Here is a 15,662-nt window from a genome sequence, read left to right on the forward strand (position 1 = left end):
TAAACTTCTTAATACTATCACTGTACACCCCCTTGCTTAATAAAGGCTCATTATGGAGTGCCCACTGTCAAACCTAACTGATTTAAAAGACAAACAAACAAGGATCCAAAGAACTATAAAGTTTTTGAAAATTTAAAAAGGTTGCCATGGTGGATTCTGAATATTAAGGAATATTCAAACTCACGGATACATAGGCCTCAATATATATTCACGTGTTCAACCTTCTGAGACCTAAAACGGTAAAAGATCTGACTACTTTCATGTACAAAACATTAAAAAGCATACACACACACGGTTCAGCCTTGACTTACACCTCAGGGTCTTCACCCTCAGCTGCAGGGTCCTTAAACTGGATTTCATCATCATCTTCAGTTTCAAAGGTATCTGTGTCACTAAGTTCCACTAAAAATACAATAAGAGCATACGCTTCAAAATGTAAAATCAAGGTGTTACTAGATTAATTGCCTATTTAAAGAAACAATACTGGATTACTACTAAAACACTGAAGTGTACAACAGACTGCTTGTAATCAAACTTCGATTCAACAGTTTCATTCCAAGAAAAATCTTCCCAACTGCAAACACATCACAGAGAACAAACTCACAATGAAACTGCTAAAAGAAGTTCACTGCCAAGTAAGTATTGATCTGATTCCCAATTATCTTACTATTTCTTAAACGACCTAATTGTCATCAGAATCTTCACTCTTACTTAAAACCACATAACTTGATAATAAAATGCACTCTAATAGAGTAAGTAAAATTGCTATCATGTTCAAAATATGCGTTTAGTGCACTTCCTCTTTTTGGTTACTAGAAGTATTTTCATCTTTCCAAGCTTACTAGAGGAATACTTTTGTCTTTAAAAAATAAAAGGGATATCTTTTAAAAGCACTCTCCACAAAACGCCACAACAGTACTCTGTATACGAAGAAAAACTGAATACTCCTCCACAGAAATCAATACCAGTACCATAACTGTTGTCATCGAGTAGCTGAAACCAGCTATATAATCTCTTAAGCATTGTTAAGAGGCATTCCTTTAACAACTCGTATGTATAAGTCTAGAGCCCGTAAATTTTTCATTCCCCACCAAAAGAATATACTGCAGGAAGATAATCCATTACTAAGTTCTTAATATACTGATATTTAACACATACTTAAAGAGGATTGAAGCATATTTGTAAAAATACATAGAGAGAGAGAATCCTGAAACAACTGCTTCACCTAAACACTAACTAGCAAATGCTATGAGAAGACAGGGAAATGTAAAATCTTTGATAATAACTACCATATTCTGGAAGCTCTCCATAAGCCTTCAGACTTCTAGCTTCATCTGCACTGTACTTTAAGATTACATCTGCTCTGTTATCCTTGGAGAGGAACAAGGAAGGATCAAAATTGGTTATGCAAAGAATCATCAGCTGTCTCATAAATTACTTTCAGATAAACACACTTATGTGAAACCTCACCATTCTCTCACCTTTCTTCTATCATCCGCACACACACGCGCACACACACACACACACACACAAGTCCTCGTGATGAAGTCTGCATGCATGACCAAATAAAATATAGACTAGGAAAATGATGTATATAACGCACTGAATCAAAAGTACGAAAAGGAAACACGGCGGCGGGGCGGGGTGGGGGGGGGAGTGCTGTGGCACTACTGTCCTTGTTCACTCTCTAACACTGTAGTTCTAAGTGAAGGTGGTATTGTTACCCAAGAGAAACCTTTCTATCACCCACAGTTCTTAGAGTATCTTACTGATTCGCATTGTTTGTGGTGATTTAAAAAGATACCTATATTCTCCTAAAACCTGACAGGCTTGGAGTGAAGTCCTTGTGTGTTTATAAAGCTCTTCTGTGTGCTTCTGATGCAAATATGCCTGTGAAGTACTGCCCTAACAAAGTTCACTTTTCTCCATTTTAAAGACGCCCAGTCACTGACAGAGCAAACAATTCTGAATGCTTACAATTAACCTAGAAAAGGCCTAAAGAAAGGCAACTGAAAATATCACAGTCATAAAACTGCAGTGTAGTAGAAAGCAACACTTCTCAAACTATAATGTGCACAAAAAAACATGTAGGTATTGTGTTAAAAGTCTCAGTGCAACTCAGTAGGGAAGAGATTAGCTAATAACGTACTAAGATACTTCCACAGAGTGGGGGTGCTGCTATTATCTTTACAATATGATTTCAGTAACAAGGGTTTGCAATTATCCACAGCAGATTAAAAATCAGAAGAGCTGTTTGTGGCTATCACTTTAAAGTCAGTACCTTAATCCCTTATAGGATTAATATAATTGTGGTTACACTGCCCGTGAAACAAAACAATTTTTCCATTCCTTTCCGGGGTTATATGTAGTTCAACTAAAATAAATGGACATGAAAATGATGCACATTTACAGAGTCTATATTTTTACTCAGCACATATGAAAAATGGCAAGGTTATAAATGGATGATCCAGATCACAAAATCATACAAAGGAAAAAAATTCAGTAAAGTTTCAGGATATAAAATCAATATGCAAAAGTCAGTTATAGTAGTAATGTGTCCATACTACGCAAAGTAATGTACAGATTCCATGCAATTCCTATAGAAATTCAAGTAGCAGTTATTTTCAGAGACAAAGCCATATGGAACCGCACACAATCCTAACCACCAAAGCAACCTGGAGGAAGAATAAAGCTGGAGGACACACACTTCCTGCTTTCCAAACACAACTGTCCCAACAATATGTCTCCGGCATTTCACCAGTAATATGGACTCTTGGGACAAAACTCATCACTCAGAAATAAAATTTTTCAAAGACAATCAATTAAAACCCATGAAGGGAACCAAGATCTCAGTGCAGAAAAGACATCCTCTCCAATAAACAGTACTGGGAAAACAATACTTAACATATAGTGGACGCCTTTCTTACACCACAAACTGCCTAAAATTACCCTGAAGTAGATCAGAGATTTAAACACAGGCCTGAAACCCTCAAACTACTGGCAAGAGAACGCAGTGCAAAACTACCAAGTGCCGCTCTTGCTCTTTGCTTTTTGTATAGGACACCAAAGCCATAAGCAACACAAGCAAAACCTACTCAGTGGAACTACATCACACTAAATCACTTTTGCACAGAAAAGCAAATTGTCAACAACAACTACAAAAAGACAGTGTACTAGATCGGTAAAAATATTTGCAAATGTTATGACCAATGAGGGCATAACATCCAATGCAGATAAATCCTGCCATCTGGAGCAACTAGGATGAAACCGGAGGGTAGTGTGCTAAGAGAAACAAGTCACACAGAGAAGGCAAACACTGTAGGACCTCACTTATATGTGGAATCAAGACTGAAGACACACTAATCAAAGTTCAGGGATGCTCCTAACCTCTCAGCTTCGAGTCACCTGGATTTTCTGCACGAGCCTAAAATGAAGAGCTATCAGTCGCCTGGCTTAGTATCAAAGGTATACCACTGCAAGCACAGGGCCTGAACGCAGAGGATGAGAGGCCTGCTGGTTTTTAATGAAACCTCAAACACGGGCTGTCTGTGATGTTATAAAGAAGCATCCAGTGGCCACAGGCAAGGAAAAGATTCATGCCTTACACAATCTGTTTCAGAAATCACTCAACAAACAATGGCAAGAAAAAAGCCCTGGGAGAAGAAATCGGATCTCCCGTCTCACCATGTTATATTTGCACTTTTGAGATTTCAACAAAAACAGAAACAAGAACGAACATGGGACGTACGAAGAAAAAGGAAAATGTGTTCGCTCACATACCAGAAAATACGTAGGCAATACAAAGCATGACTGAGAAAGCCTACAAGCTGGACTTAACAGAGACATTACCTCGGGTAGCATGTGTAAGAAGAAGACAAGAAACAGTGTGCATAATGTGGTTTTAATTGTGAAGAATATTGCACTAGAGAATCAAGACAAACTTATTCTTTAAAAGAAAACTAGTGGAGATAAAAAAGTCGCTTTAATCACTAATAGAACGATCACACCAAAAAAATCAACAGGGAAACAGAAGACTGAAATTTACAAATCAGCACATCGTAATTATTTATAGGAAACATGACTTGATAATAGAATAGAGAGAGAAACATGACCTGATAATAGAATTATTGCACTTAAAATTTAACTGGGCACATGTGATGGGTTTGACTTCTGTCTCACAAGTCTTAGTACAAACACTGAGGTCATAGCGGGCAACTAACAAGTAGCTTTTTAAGCATTCATCTCAGATTTATAACATACACTCTAAATCACCTAGTCTATGTCTTACCCTTCTCCTACAAGCCAAACCCCCCCCCCCTTGGAGATTAGAGGTTTTGCCTGACTTAATTGCATCATCTTACAGTAGTGATTTCTCAAACTGCGATTTGAGACCTTGAAATTTAAAAACTGCAACTGAGAACCCAACATAAATTACTAAATTTTTTTTTAGTGAGTAATAATGCTAATGAAAATCACTCTCATATGCTACTGTTCTATTTCAGCAAAGGGTAGTTTACAAAAGTATTTAAAAAGAAAAATGGGCGGAGTCCTCTGGCGGTCCAATGACAAGGACTCAGGGCTTCCTCAGATGTATTCTGGGTTCAATCTCTGACTGGGGATCTAAGATCCCACGAGCTTCAGCGCCATCAAAAATTAAAGGAAAAGACAAGTGAAAGGAAAATGAATAATCTAGCTCTGTGAAATATATATCATAAAATATGAAGATACCTTCTCATTTTACTGCAGATACTGAAAACGTCAGCCTGCACCAGAATCACTGAAAACCTAGCACAGAGGCCTGACTACACCTGGACTTTAAAGAAGGACAGAAGGATGAGCTCTAGTATTTATCCAAAATTATAAGAGAATATTTATTACTTATTATATTTAAAATAAAGAAAGAAACAACCAGTCTTCCCACAAAACACATGTACCGTCAGCCAGCCAGAATCCTATCATCTTAAACACTGTGGATCATAACAAATTTGGATGCCAGAAGGATGAGACTCATAACTGGCTAGAACAGGTCAAATGCATTTTATTGCATCATCTAGATACTGATATTAATGATTCTTAAATTCAAGATTATAAACTTACACGTAATTCTTACCTGATAGTCTCGAAGACCAACCAATATAATATCTGAAGAATTTATCCAAACCTATAAAAGAAAACTCATGGTATATTGTATGTAAAATGCAAACAATAGTGTTCAATGTAAAGCAATACTTAATACAAAAAATATAATTCATTCGGTCTGTGAGAAATATCTACTAATGAATTATGGCAAAACTACAGATGAGTGTGTGTGTGTATGTGTCTGTGGTCTGTGTGTGTGTTGTGTGTGCATGTGCATGTATGTGTGTATTATCTGTGTGTGTGCTCATGCCTAAGAGCATCTGAATGTACAAGAGAATAGTTCTTTGTCACGTGAATTACTTTTATTCACAAATCACTCTGGACATTTTCAGTTCTTTTCAACAAATGAAAATAATTCATCTACACAAATATAGTCATCTAGTTACCAGTTGACGTCAATTCAGGTTCCCAAACCACTAACTGGAAGAGAATGACTCAAGAGAACAAAACTGATTTTTAATCCAAAAAAGTAGGGTTGAAGGAACTTTTAAACAATATGGTCAATCAACGTGCCAAAATTACTAAATAAGATGCTCTACCATGTTCCAATTTCAAATGTTCCTAACAACACATACAGCTGTTCCCACAAAGCAAAGTCTTACCCAGGACCAAACGTTAGGTTTAGTTAACAATTAGACTTCTGTTGTCTGAAAAATAATCTTCAGGTGTTTTATTTTTCTTGCTTTCTTTCTTTCTTTCTTTCTTTCTTTCACGGCTTACCATTTCCATTTGGTTCATACACGGACTCTGTCTGTTGCCGCAAGAGCAAACATTTCTGGCATAAGTCCAGTCTAGGTGTCACAAATCATTCTTTCTAAATCTAAGTCCTAGTATTAAAGTTATCAAGCATTTTCTAATTTTATGCGTTTATATTGCCATATAAATCACTATTCTTGAAGTCTTCAAGAATTCACCAAATTCAGTCACTTGGAAGCACAGATAAATGTTTTAAAGGTAAGCTTTGGACTAAAGGAAAATATACCTCCACACTGACCTTTTTTCTCAAGCTTCCTCGGATATGACATATCCTTGTCACACCGTCAAAGCACACTGCTTCCAACCGTGCATTTCCCAACATTTTGGTTACCTGGGCATACTCTTAGGAAGGGGCAAAAAAGAAAAAAGAAAAACAAAACCGTAACATACTGTCCAGTTTTCCTAAAAATGCAACACTTGTGATTAAGTTGGTAACTTCCCTGTGAGTGCTAACTTTAGACCAAACCATAATTTAAAACAGAACAAAAGGTTCAAGTATGACAACAAATGAGAGCTGTCTCAGGGGACATATATTAATGTTATCCACAAAAATGGGAGAATTCTTAGTCTCTCAAGCAATGTCTACGGTCTCATTCAGCTAAACTGATGCACTTATCCTCTTGTTTTCTGAGCAAGTAAAAGTTGACAAAAGTGAAGCAGTTAATCCAAAATCACAAACGTTATTTCCACGAAAAGCTATCGCTACTGGGTATATTTAAGTCATCCACTAATTTGAGAAAATCAGTTCAGTCTTTGTCTTCACGACTGCATGCTCTACCTCTGCACACCAAAGTGGCTCACTTCAGACTGCGCCCTACATGCTGGCTTAGCAACCTCTCACGCTGCATATTTGCAAAATCTTGCCTCTCCTTTCCCTCATTAACTCTACTGATAATCAACAGCAGGCTGATCACTAACGAACATTTGCTTGAGGACACACTGATGCTTATTCTAAGTCCTTAATAGAGTATTTCAAGATAAAGCGTCAAATGCTTAAAGACAATTCTATCTAAGCATAGTCAAGAGGCCACCAGATTCTACTGTCAGTTGAAGACACTGACATAAGCATTAGCCAGCACGGGATGACGTCTTCTTGACTTTAAATGACAAACGCAGGCATCAGAATAGAGAAAGAAACAGGCAGTTAATATAAAGCAGGTACATTACTAAAGGTTTACTAAGGACAAACATCAAAGTGACAGCCACTGCAGCCACAATATTAAAGGCGACTGCTCCTGGACCTTTCAGGTAGGATATAAATAAAGTCCCTGATGATTATACCGTGGAAGCGAGAAATAGATTTAAGGAACTAGATCTGATAGACAGAGTGCCAGATGAACTACAGACAGAGGTTCGTGACATTGTACAGGAGACAGGGAGCAAGACCATCCCCAAGAAAATGAAATGCAAAAAATGCAAGATGGCTCTCGAGGAGGCCTTACAAACAGCCGTGAAAGAAGGGAAGTGAAAAGCAAAGGAGTAAAGGAAAGACATACTCATTTGAATGCAGAGTTCCAAAGAATGGCAAGGAGAGATAAGAAAGCCTTCCTTGGCGACCAGTGCAAGTAAAGAGAGGAAAATAAAAGAATGGAAAAGATTTCTTCAGGACAATTGGAGATACCAAGGGAACGTGTCATGCAAAGATGGGCTCCAGAAAAGGCAGAAATGGTATGGACTTAACAGAAGCAGAAGATATTAAGAAGAGGTGGCAAGAATACACAGAAGTGCACAAAAATGATCTGCCCGACCCAGATAATCACCAAGGAGTGATCACTCACCTGGAGCCAGACATCTTGGAAGGTGAAATCAAGTGGGCCTTAGAAGTATCACTACAGACAAAGCTAGTGGAGGTGATGGATTTCCAGCTGAGCTATTTGAAATCCTCAAAGATGATGCTGTGAAAGTGCTGCAGTCAATGTGCCAGCAAATTTGGAATACTCAGCAGGGGCAAGGGGACAGGAAACGTCAGTTTTCTTTCCAATCCCAAAGAAAGGCAACGCCAAAACCTCTCAAAGTACCGCACTGCTGTACTCATCTCATAAGCTGGCAAAGTAATGCTCAAAATTCTCCAAGCCAGGCTTCAACAATACATGAACTGTGAACTTCCAGATGTTCAAACCTGGTTTTCTAAAGGCGGAGGAACGGAGATCAAATTGCCAACATCCATTGGATCATGGAAAAAGCAAGGGAGTTCCAGAAAAACATCTATTTCTGCTTTACTGACTATGCCAGAGCCTTTGACTGTGCGGATCACAATAAACTGTGCACAATTCAAAAACGCTGGGAATACCAGCCCACCTGACCTGCCTCTTGAGAAATCTGTACGCAAGTCAGGAAGCAACAGTTAGTGGTGGATGTGGAACAACAGACTGGTTCCAAGTAGGAAAAGGAGCATATCTAGGCTGCACATTGTCAACCTGCCTATTTAACTTCTATGCAGAGTACATCACGAGAAATGCTGGGCTGGATGAAGCACAAGGTGGAATCAAGACTGCCGGCAAAAAAATTCAATAATCTCAGATACGCAGATGACAGCACCCTTGAGGAAAGATTCTCTTTATGAGAGTGAAAGAAGAGAGGGAAAAAGTTGGCTTAAAGCTAAACATTCTGAAAACAAAGATCATGGCTTGCGGTGCCGTCACTTCATGGCAAATACATAGGGAAGAGTGGAAACAGTGGCTGACTTTAGTTTCGGGGCCTTGAAAGCCACTGCAGATGGTGACCGTAAGCATGACATAAAAAGACGCTTGGATGGAAAGTTATAACCAAACTATACAGCATATTGAAAAGCAGAGACATTCCTTTGCCAACAAAGGTGCATCTAGGCAAAGGCTATGGTTTTTCCAGCAGTCATGTATGGATGTGTGAGACAGGACGGTAAAGAAAGCTGAGTGCTGAAGAACTGATGCTCTTGAACTGTGGTGTTGGAGGAGACTCTTGAGAGTCCCTTGGACTGCAAGGAGATCCAACCAGTCCATACTAAAGGAGATCGGTCCTGGGTGTTCATTGGAAGGACTGATCTTGAAGCTGAAACTCCAATACTTTGGCCACCTGATGTGACGAGTTGACTCTTTTGAAAAGACCCTGATGCTGGCAAAGATTGAGGACAGGAGGAGAAGGGAACAAGAGAGGATGAGCTGGTTGGATGGCATCACTGACTCAAGGGACATGAGTCTGGCTAAACTCCAGGAGTTGCTGATGGACAGGGAGGCCTGGCTTGCTGCAGTCCACGGCGTTGCAAAGAGTTGGAAATGACTGAGCAACTGAACTGAACTGAACTGCTCCTTGGAAGAAAAGCGATGACAACTCTAGACAGCATGTTAAAAGGCAGAGATATTACTTTGATGACAACGCTCTGTACCGTCAAAGCTCTAGTTCTTCCAGTAGTCATGTATGGGTGTGAGAGTTGGGACCATGAAGAGGGCTGAACGCCAAAGAGTTGAAGTGTATCAACTGTAGCGCTGGAGAAGACTCTTCAGAGTCCCTTGGGCAGCAAGGAAATCAAATCAGTCAATCCTAAAGGAGATCAACCCTGAATATTCACTGCAAGGACTGCTGCTGAAGCTCCAATACTTTGGCCACCTGATGCAAAGAGTCGACTGCAAGGAGAAGACCCTGATGTGGGAGGGAAAGCAGGAGGGGAAGAGAACAGGACAACAGAAGATGAGATGGTTGGATGGTATGACAGGATTCAAGGGATATGAGTCTGAGCGAATGCAAGGGTATGGTAAGGACAGGGAACCCAGGTGTACTGCCGTTCACGGGGTCCCGCAAGGGTCACAGACATGGCTTAGTGACTGAGAAACAACTCCCCCAAAGAGATTCTTGTCTCATCTGTCATTATCCTGAAAGGTAAATGGGATTCCAACTATGGACAGTCCCTTGCATCACAGGCCATGAACCCAGCTTAGTACTCAGGGCTGCTACACAGGAGAAAAGAGCAAAGAAAAGATAATGATAATTTAAAGACTGGCCCTGAAACACACTTCTAACGTAAGGAAAAAATATGAAGGTCAAAGACCAGATTATCTTTAGAAACACATCATGTTTCAAATGATCAATAAAAATATTTGTGTTTGTTCCTGAGCGTGTGTGTGTGTGTGTGTGTGTGTGTGTGTGTGTGTGTGTTTAGTGACTTGCACTATGCAGGAATAACTACATGGCTTTGTTATGAAGTGCTGGAAATGACTGAAACAAATGGACAAATGTTTATGGTGGTTATATATACACCAGCTCAACAACAGAGAATAGAATTTTCAATTGAGAGAAAGGTATGCACAAGAACTGAACAATATGCTAACTTCCATTCATTTCAACATCCACATATGGCTCCTGGCTATTCCTGAACAGGGGTTTGCCCAGTGGCTCAGCCATGAAGAATCCACCTGCAAACGCAAGAGACAAAGGAGACAACGCACTAGACTTCCGGGCCAGGATGAGCCTGTGGAGAAGCAAATGGCAACATACTCCAGTATTCTTGCCTGGAGAATCCTGTGGACACAGGGGCCAGGTGGGCTACAGTCCCCGAGATCTCAAAAGAGTCAGATGTGACTAAGCGCAAGCATTGGGGCTAGAACTGAGTACCTACCAAGTGACAGTATAATGCTAAGGTTAAATTTCCTGTGACCATGCTACTGGAGTTACATAGGAGAAAGGCTTCGCTCTTAGGAGATGGAATATTTAGGGCTAAAGTCCATAACTGTATGTAACGAGACCCGCCTAGAAGAAAGTTTAATATGTTAGGAGGACTTTGACAAAGGAGGCAAGAATATACAGTGGAAAAAAGACAACCTCTTTTAACAAGTGGTGCTGGGAAAACTGGTCAACCACTCGTAAAAGAATGAAACGAGAACACCTTCTAACACCATACACAAAACTAAACTCCAATGCAGTAAGGATCTAAATGTAAGACCAGAAACTATAAAACTCCCAGAGGAGAACATAGGCAAAACACGCTCCGACATAAATCACAGCAGGATCCTCTATGACCCACCTCCCAGAATATTGGAAATAAAAGCAAAAAGAAACAAACGGGACCTAATGAAACTTAAAAGCTTTTGCACAACAAAGAAACTATCAGCAAGGTGAAAAGACAGCCCTCAGATTGGGAGAAAATAATAGCAAACGAAGCAACAGACAAAGGATTAATCTCAGAAATATACAAGCAACTCCTGCAGCTCAATTCCAGAAAAATAAATGACCCAATCAACAAATGGGCCAAAGAACTAAACAGACATTTCTCCAAAGAAGACATACAGATGGCTAACAAACACATGAGAAGATGCTCAACATCACTCATTATCAGAGAAATGCAAATCAAAACCACAACGAGGTACCATTACACACCAGTCAGGATGGCTGCTATCCAAAAGTCTACAAGCAATAAATGCTGGAGAGGGTGTGGAGAAAAGGGAACCCTCTTACACTGCTGGTGGGAATGCAAACTAGTACAGCCGCTATGGAGAACAGTGTGGAGATGTCTTTAAAAACTGGAAATAGAACTGCCATATGACCCAGCAATCCCACTTCTGGACATACACACGGAGGGAACCAGATCTCAAAGAGACACATGCACCCCAGTGTTCATCGCAGCGCTGTTTATAATAGCCAGGACATGGAAGCAACCCAGATGTCCATCAGCAGAGGAATGGATAAGGAAGCTGTGGTACATATACACCATGGAATATTACTCAGCCATTAAAAAGAATTCATTTGAATCAGTTCTAATGAGATGGATGAAACTGGAGCCCATTATACAGAGTGAAGAAAGCCAGAAAGATAAAGACCAATACAGTATACTAATGCATATATATGGAATTTAGAAAGCTGGTCTAACCATAACCCTACATGCAACACAGAAAGAGAGACACAGATGTACAGAACAGGCTTTTGGACTCTGTGCGAGAAGGCGAGGGTGGGATGTTTTGAGAGAACAGCATCGAAACATGTATACTATCAAGGGTCAAACAGATCACCAGCCCAGGTTGGATGCATGAGACAAGTGCTCGGGGCTGGTGCACTGGGAAGACCCAGAGGGATCGGGTGGAGAGAGAGAGGTGGGAGGGGGGGTTGGGGTGGGGGAATACATGTATATCCATGGCTGATTCATGCCAATGTATGGCAAACACCACTACAATACTGTAAAGTAATTAGCCTCCAACTAATAAAAATAAATGAAAAAAACAAACAAACAAACAAAATGGTAGGAGGAAAATGTGCATGTTCCAAAAGAAAGAATAGAAGAAAGCACTGAAAATTAGTGAGTCTAAGTTATAAACAAAATATGGGAGTTGCACTCATATTTCATCTCCTCTGTGGGCTTAGCTAAATATGAAAGGGGAAAAAGTAAGTGCTTCAGTCAGTTATTTTACTCTTATTTTAGTCTGCACTTACTCAAGTAAGAGATAGTCAACTATTCTGTTACTTTATTAAATATGATCATGCACTAGTGACATTGGAGTACTGAGGGGCTGAGGTCTTGGCATGGATTTCTCATAGTCTACTGAAAAATGAGTGCAAAAGTAGGCGATTTTCAATGTTGGCAGCCAGGCTTACTCTGCTCCAAACACTACAATTCACTGTCATTTATACCATGGTTATCCACAGAGTAAAAACAGGACACCTTGTTTACAGAAATGCCACATTGTAAACCTGCATGAGAAAAGAAATAGTGTACAATAAATTAATACAGAAATTATGGAGAAATATAGGGCACTGTAAATGGGGAAAAGATGGAGATACGAGGGGCTTCCGTCGTGGCTCAGGGGTAGGGAATCCACCTGCCAATACAGCAGACACTGGTCTGACCCCTGGTCCAGGATGAACTCACATGCCTCCCAAAGACTGAGCCCCGGTGCCACAGCTATTGCGCCTGTGCTCTACAGCCTACAAGCTGCAACTACTGAGCCCATGCACTGCAACTACTGAAGCCTGGTCTCCCAAGAGCCTCTGCTCCACAAGTGGAGAGGGCACCCCGATGGGAAGCTCGTGCATTGCAGCTGCAGAGCAGCCCCTGCTGTCCTCATCGAAAGAAAAGCCCATGCGCAGTAAAGAAGGCCCAGCACAGCATAAAAAAAACAAAAAGAAAAACACATAAGCAGATAAAAATCGTTTAGATGAAGAAAAAACAAGGGAGTTATGAGACAACTCCTCAGCATTATGACTAAGACATGTTTCAGATCAAACTGTGAAATTCACATTACTAGAAAAGGTATAAGTAAAGAATTCTTACCTTGTCCATCTTCTTTAAAGACTAGGTCTCTATTTTTATATTCAATCTCCTTCTTACCCTTACGCTTGTTTCTGCCTCCTTTACCTAAGTGATTAAAAAGTGAATAAAAATTGAAATCTAATCATCTGTATAATAGTTTACAAACTCAACTGTAAAACAAACAAACGTAAGCTTTGAAACTTTACAAAAACACAGCGGAACAAACAGGTTATCATTTAAATACCAGGAAAATATTAACAGACCTCAAAAGAGATTTACAATTTAACCTAACTTGCTTACCGATTAGCCGCTTACCAATTGCCAATGATGTTCTTCTAAATCACTTAACAGCTAATATCAACCACATAACACATTACCAGAGATAACCACTAGCATTTTTATTATCCATGCTTTCCACTTAAACCTGGATTCTATACATTCTCTTCCACAATTTACTTTCCAATTAATAAACCCAGACTACTCCATATATCTGTAAAGGAATGGAAACTGAAAAATCATATGTAGAAACGTCTTCAGTTTGGCATGAGCGTTAGCAGCTGGTTTAAAAGTCCCACAGAAGGAAGACGGGAGCCACCCAAGGCTGGACTGAAGATAACATTAACAAAAATGTATTGAACATCTATTAAGCACCAAGCTGTACTAAGTCAGCATTCATAAAGTCAGTCCTATTCTCTTCAGGATACACAACCCAATGTGGGCATCTGAAACTTCATTCCTAAAAACAGAGGAGGAAACAAGGACTGTTTCTCTTGTTACAAATGCACACTTATTTGTAAGCTAAAAGTGAATTAAATAGATTAGAAAAAAACAAGTAGAAGTGGTTTGTAATTTACCTAACACATTATGAAAAAGAGGTTTCTAGAGTTTGCCTGGATAGTTAGCAGGAAAACATTTGCTTGCTAGAGAAAGGCTGTGCCAGTTGGTTTGGGGAATGTAGAGAGCACTGAACTCAAAGGTGAAAAATTTGACCCAATGTGGCAAACCTTAAGGAAGCCTTGAGAGCTAACATGAAGTGTCAGGAATGAATAATGAAGAGAGGTTTGCTTCTCGTGTAATGTGAAATGTGGTGCTACTCTGAAGGAGATATTCTCACTCCTAGCAGTTCCAGTTTGCCAGGAGGCATTACAAGAATATTAAACATGACACAAGAACAACTCAGGTCTCTAAAAAGGAGAATTCAAGGACTGACTGTCCCAGGGCTCTGCTTCAGTAAGTTTAGAAGTACCGTTTTGGAAGTTACAAGCAGAAGTACTGTCAAATCTGGTTATTTGTGAACTGTCTGACTCAGAATAAAGACAAATAGAAATACACAGTGCCAGCATCTATTTTACTGGATAAGAAGGCTGAACACGTTGGGATATGTGTGCGTTCTAAAGAAGGTTAAGGTTTGTGACAGGCAGAAGAAAGTAAACTGGCAGACATGAACCTAAACGTGCAACAGCGTTTTGCCTCCGTGTTTGCAAAGCAGTCTTTTCACCAGTAGTCAACCGCGCACAAAGTAAACTACTGACAAGTATTTACTAGACCCAAAGAGAGAATCAGTGTGTCACAAACAACAGCTAAGGGAGAGTCTTCGGAAGGGATGAAAGCCTCAGGGACGAAGCCTCAGCTGCACGAAAGTAGCCTTCTGCCAGTTTACTACCGGCCTGCAGTTAAACTGGCATGAATCCAAAACTAATCGTATTTTCAGCTCCGTGTAAAACTGACAAAAGCGGAGAGGAAATTATCCCGCTCTGTCTACAGAGCGGGAGGAAGCAGGAGCCGCTTCCTAGCTCCTCTGTGGACTGTGGAGTCCGCTCAAAGACCTCAGCCAACCACACGACGGAGAAACTACCACTGACCGCGGCAGAGCAGACCCTGGTGCCGGGAAGCCGAGTCATTACCTTTATTCTTGGGCATAGCTGCAACGGCAGGCTCACTGTTTCCAAGCAGCTTCCGGTGCCGCTGCCGCTGGCAGGTAATCCTCCGAGGTTTCCAAGGAGCTAACCTACACACTCCGACTTGAGAACTCGCGCGAGAAATCGGAGCGCAGCCACGCCTAGCGGCAGCAAAATGGCGACCCAGCCAGTGTCACGTGGTTAACGTCCCTTTCCCCGCCTCTGACGCTATGGGCCTATCCTCCAAGCACATTCTCTTCCGCCCTACGGAGCACGTGTAGTCCAAACCCACTGACTTCCTGGCACTCAACAATGTGAGGGACGCTGTGACAGATTGCAGTAGACAGGTATAGATTTTTGGAGAACACTGCGCTGAGCGAGATGTGTCAATATAGTGGAGACCGCATGCATTTCCCCAAATAGAAACCGCTTGAGCTGACTCAAACTACTGAGTAGACTTTTGCTATTTTGTAATAAGTGCTCTTGACCATTTGCTCTCTGATCGTTTCTTTGTTTGAATTGTATGTGTTGTCTTCCTTCTTGGAGAAACAAATTCCACCAGGAGGCTTCTGTTAGAAATATGGTACATAGTACAGTGGTGGAAGAATTAAAGAGAAAGGGTATAGATGTCTCTCAAAAGATTGAGCCCAGGATCATTA

At 40.5% G+C, this 15,662-nt stretch overlaps 1 protein-coding gene across 1 annotated transcript; it reads right to left on the reverse strand.

The window, feature by feature from the left end:
- Positions 1 to 307: 307 nt before the first annotated feature.
- Positions 308 to 15,025, reverse strand: LOC133053601 (eukaryotic translation initiation factor 1A, Y-chromosomal-like). The gene is made up of 6 exons (XM_061138154.1): positions 15,010 to 15,025; positions 13,127 to 13,210; positions 6,134 to 6,237; positions 5,111 to 5,161; positions 1,290 to 1,371; positions 308 to 402 (listed from the first exon to the last, which is right to left on the reverse strand). Exons 1-6 carry the CDS (start codon positions 15,023 to 15,025, stop codon positions 308 to 310), a joined length of 432 nt encoding a protein of 143 aa, XP_060994137.1.
- Positions 15,026 to 15,662: the final 637 nt, after the last annotated feature.

Source organism: Dama dama, chromosome Y, assembly GCF_033118175.1.
Source record: "Dama dama isolate Ldn47 chromosome Y, ASM3311817v1, whole genome shotgun sequence".
NCBI lineage: Eukaryota > Metazoa > Chordata > Mammalia > Artiodactyla > Cervidae > Dama > Dama dama.

Bases quoted from the DNA above. Each gene is read 5' to 3' on its own strand.
- LOC133053601 (XM_061138154.1), bottom strand. The intron at 5,162-6,133 runs GTCAGTGTGGAG...TTTCTTTTATAG, and splicing joins GAGGAAGCTTGAGAAAAAAG to GTTTGGATAAATTCTTCAGA. The intron at 1,372-5,110 runs GTAAGAATTACG...TTCCTCTCCAAG, and splicing joins TTGGTCTTCGAGACTATCAG to GATAACAGAGCAGATGTAAT.